This window comes from Anarrhichthys ocellatus, unplaced genomic scaffold, assembly GCF_004355925.1.
Source record: "Anarrhichthys ocellatus isolate YVR2014 unplaced genomic scaffold, GSC_Weel_1.0 scaffold2422, whole genome shotgun sequence".
Classification (NCBI taxonomy): domain Eukaryota; kingdom Metazoa; phylum Chordata; class Actinopteri; order Perciformes; family Anarhichadidae; genus Anarrhichthys; species Anarrhichthys ocellatus.
This window is the reverse complement of record NW_022282396.1, coordinates 1-4,431: the sequence shown is the minus strand read 5'-3', so window position 1 is coordinate 4,431 and position 4,431 is coordinate 1. Positions and strand designations below refer to the sequence as shown.

At 40.0% G+C, this 4,431-nt stretch overlaps 1 protein-coding gene across 1 annotated transcript; it reads left to right on the top strand.

Annotated features, from left to right (window-relative positions):
* Window positions 1–1,103: 1,103 nt before the first annotated feature.
* LOC116378330 (complement factor I-like) lies at window positions 1,104–3,503 on the top strand. The gene is made up of 6 exons (XM_031840183.1): window positions 1,104–1,343; window positions 1,960–2,153; window positions 2,532–2,685; window positions 2,795–2,858; window positions 2,965–3,130; window positions 3,283–3,503. The coding sequence occupies exons 1-6, from the start codon at window positions 1,266–1,268 to the stop codon at window positions 3,497–3,499; spliced, it is 873 nt and encodes a 290-aa protein (XP_031696043.1). The 5' UTR covers window positions 1,104–1,265; the 3' UTR covers window positions 3,500–3,503.
* Window positions 3,504–4,431: the final 928 nt, after the last annotated feature.

Here is a 4,431-nt window from a genome sequence, read left to right as displayed (position 1 = left end):
TTAGATATGTGGTCATTTGCATACATTTCCAGAACATAAATCTGAACTTTGAATGAAGTCAGGTTCAAAATTATTGTTTCATTTTGTTGACATATTAGAGTCAAAGATGTTTACAAGTTGTCACTCCATAAATACCAACAACAGACATAAAAAAGCAATTTAATGCATGGGCTCTGTCTGCTGTGTGTAGATCTAATAATGTACAGTTAATCAAATATTTTACATATTTCTGTTATCAAAAAACGCGGTTTGTACCTGCTTCATTACGAAGTTGCTTTGAATTATTGCTACTGTTATTAATGTTGGTTAATCTGAATAAAACGAATAAACAAACAACACACACACACACAGTCTGTACCTCGTATTGATTCATCTTACTGATCATGTGTGTGTAGCGGGAGGGTTGGGTTATGTTTGTGGTTGTGTGTACATGCAGGAAAACCTAGAATTCTGACTGCCTCACAGATAAGTACACAATGATTTTGAAACTTTCTTTTTTATTGATACAGTGTTGAACATTAACTTATTTGTACCTCCATCCATTTATTCTGTCCCGGCATGCACAGTGCACTTCCCAGCAGACATTTTGACTTGTCATAGTAGGAAAAGCACAGGTGTTATTACGAAAGTTATTGATGTCTCTGCTTTATTAAACATCCATGTCCCCATAAACCATGACAGTGTGACAGTGAGCCAGCATGTGCATGAGCAGCACATGTCAAAATGTCTCCTGTGAAAAAAGGGTGCTAAAACATTGGAGTCTCCAATTCATCTGACCTGCTTTTTGTCGAGCCTATAGAATGAAACACACACAGCCAGCCAGGTCAGGTTCAGACCACGACCTTTTGTACTGAGCCACCATGCCGCCCACATATTTAGGTTTATGTGGTTACTGGAATACGGGGCTTTTCCACATGCACAATAACAACCCCTCCCCCAAATCTTTAGTAACTTATATCCCAGTGAAGTACATGATCAGTCAGCCAAATCAATCTGGAATCTGCATGTTTGTGTCCACATTCACAAGCTAATGAATGATTGATTGATGACACCATCAGTGGACAGAAGAGATATCTGACTGTCAGTCACATTGCTCCCTGACCGACAGAAGAACTGCCTCTCCTTCTCCTTCTGTTTCTTCACTGTCACATATATTGTATTATATATTCTGAGTCATTTATTATTTTTTCCATTTTTGAGCACAGGAAGAAAAAGAGGGGAAACATTTTGTTAGAAACTGAACTGTGGAGGAAACCAGACTGCTGATGTTTGTCAAGATGAGATCAGCTGGACTTTCTGTTCTCTTGGTGTTTCTTTTGATCTTGATCAGTCGCTCTGAAATGGTGAGTTGAGAAATGCTGACTTGCTTTTAAGTGTTCGAAAATATTCCATCACTTTCTCTTTCTGTATTTGTGCAACTTTTACTTGTTTTTATGACTTGCATTATGAAGGACTTTCGACCATGTATTTCTGTTTGATGTTATTAAGCGCAGGGTAAAGGTGGTGTGTAGAATAGTGTTGTATTGAATGGTTATATTTGAGATTGGCTACAGTATACATATAGTGTATAATACAGTTTAATATACATGATTATGTATTATGTATAGCTGTAGCTATGATAGAGTATATTTAGTTTAACAGAGTGCTGACTACCACGTCACATTTAGGTAAACTATGTGGTAGAAGTATTATGATAATGGGAGTAATTTAATAGCTTACAGTAAGTTGTGCTCAAGTCACGTCACTTTGGTCAAAGACAAGTTGACCAAAATACTTGAACGAAAGATAAAACAACTGCTGCATTCAACAAGCAACAAGTACTTGTCCTTTGACTGAGATATAAATATGTGTATCATCTGCGTAACACTTTAGCTCGATGATGAGCATAACCATATCCTGTTCTAAGTTGTTTTCTGTGTCAAATTATCAAATTATAACGATCCAACACCCACGGAGCAGGTGACACACAACCAAGAGAAACAAACAACAACAACCCCACCCACAACCCCTGTGGTTACCAGCCCGGCCCCCACAACCCCTGTGGTTACCAGCCCGGCCCCCACAACCCCTCTGGTTACCAGCCCGGCCCCCACAACCCCTGAAACACCCAAGGAAGACGAGTTTCTGGGTCCACTTGAGTGTCTGAAAAAGAAGTAAGTGTTTTTTTGATTGGCTGGGCTTCTTCCTTTAGTTGTTGAATTTTGTTTTTTGTTCGTTCCTATGGTCTGTTATGTTTGTATTTTCCCTTTTGCATTCATACATTCTTTCTGATTGAGTCACATGTCTGGTCCCAAGGCTAGTCTTAAGCTACTGACCCTCAACCTCTAGGTCGCAGAAACACTGAGCCAACCACTACGGTTACTTTGTTCTTTGAGCTCCGAGTGCAGCTTGCAAGGTCCTTCACAAAGGAAGGGAAGCAAAGGGAATGTGACATTCAGGATAAAATACAACGAGAAATGAATGTAATAGAATAATGTGGGATGAATCTGTGTTTGTGGTTAATGCGATCTATCTTTCAAAACATGTATCAGGTTTACTCGTGGATCTTGTGACTTGGTGTTTTGTCGTCCATGGGAGCGTTGCATCGATGGACATTGCTCCTGTAAACCCCCGTACCTGTGTCCCGCGGAGGGAGTGCATCCGGTTTGTGGGCTGAACAATAGAAACTACCGCTCCTACTGCCAGGTAACTTATGCGTAAGGATAGATATCGACAGCTATGCTGTACATATATATAGTTTTATAGTTTTGTCAAACATCAGAACCATGTGAAACGGTGGTAATCTGTTTTCCAGGTGATGGCTCTGTCATGTTACAAGAACAGACCCGCCATGTCCCACTTTGGGGGGAATTGCGAAGGTTAGTTCTCAAAGATACATTCAGTGCCTTGTAGTATGTTCAGATAACAACATGTTATATCCCTACTTATAGTTAATGTTTCCTTAATCTCTCTCTGTCACCACAGCGGATCAGCCGAAGTTCACGAGTACAATAGACCCAGAGACAGGAGTGGTCAAGATCTTCATACCAGACCCCGTGAGCCCTGAAGGTGTTAAAGAGTTACTGGTATGCTGGAAGATTTGGAACATGGCGGCTGCCAACGTGGCCTGCAAGAACGGCGGGAATCCACTGTGAGAGGACATATGGTTATATAATATAAATATATATATACATTTACATCAGCTGCTAGCCTACAGTAGCTTCATCAAATGAGAAATATTTGTTCCATGAACTCATTTTGACGGTGATGTCCCTAAAGCGTGACTTTTGTGTGTTCCTACAGTGGTGCAGTAACTGCTGATTCCAGGCTTTACTCTTCCCTGACAACCGACCACGACAACAAGTTCCCAAAACAGTGTGTTAGCGTCCGCTGCCAAGGTTACGAGACGTCCCTAGCCGAGTGTGAAATCTACGACAAGACCAATATTGGCAAAAGGAAGGTCGCTACGGCCACCTGTCATACGTCATCACTAGCACCGGGAGGTCAGTTTGGTTTTTGAACTGATTCTATTCTATTCTTTTCTATTGTTGCCTTGTGTTTAACAAAGATCCACATTAACAACACACTGTTAGGGGACTCATGACTGTTTACAACAAGTTTACAGCTGTGACATTCAGAGATGTTAGAAGATTAGAAGGGTTTTTATTCTGTCATTGTACGACAGGGTTGCACAACGCAATTTAGATTGTGGTCCCAACAGGAAAGAAAACAAACAGCAACAAACAGAAAAACTGTATTATATATACGGAGGGTGGAGGATGAGTGAAGGAGTCTCACAGCCAGAGGAAAGCAGCTTTGAAGTCTGGTGATACGGCAGCTGATACTTCTATATCTCTTTATACAGTATATGTATATTCCTTTGACCTTTTGTCCAGGGACACACACGGTCTTTGACTTTGACAAAATTCAAACAAAATGAACTGTGAGGTATCCAAAAGACGAGTGTATCTCGAAACTCGTAGATCTGCCCACAGACTGAATACACCATAAACCAACCTCCACTATAGAGAGAAGGGATTATAATTATCTTTATTACCTTTATACAAACCCTGTAAAGAAAGAAGTCAAGTATGAAATGTATTAAAAGGAAACAAAGGTTGAATATCCTGTAAGCTACATGAATTGGCTGCTAAATATTTACTCAAATGAAGATTTTTAAGACTTCCTGTTTCTAAAGCATTTAAAAGAGAATTGTCATTGATCCCTAAACATGTAAACATTGTTATATCAGTGAACTATTTGTGACAATCACGTTACAAGTTACTAAGACAACGAAGCTCCGCGAATACATGCGGAGTCGGCCGTAATTATGTCATTTTCTGGCTTGCGCGCCTCACGCCGGCTTTACTACGGTGAGTATAAACTCAGCTTAAAAGTGCACAGACACAAAACCTATGACGGCATATATATATATATATATATATATATATA

What these genes read in the sequence shown, in the direction of transcription:
- LOC116378330 (XM_031840183.1), top strand. Translation starts at nt 1,266, where the DNA reads ATGTTTGTCAAGATGAGATCAGCTGGACTTTCTGTTCTCTTGGTGTTT. An exon ending in TGATCAGTCGCTCTGAAATG is followed by an intron (nt 1,344 to 1,959) that starts GTGAGTTGAGAA and finishes CCCACGGAGCAG; the next exon opens with GTGACACACAACCAAGAGAA. An exon ending in CTTGAGTGTCTGAAAAAGAA is followed by an intron (nt 2,154 to 2,531) that starts GTAAGTGTTTTT and finishes AACATGTATCAG; the next exon opens with GTTTACTCGTGGATCTTGTG.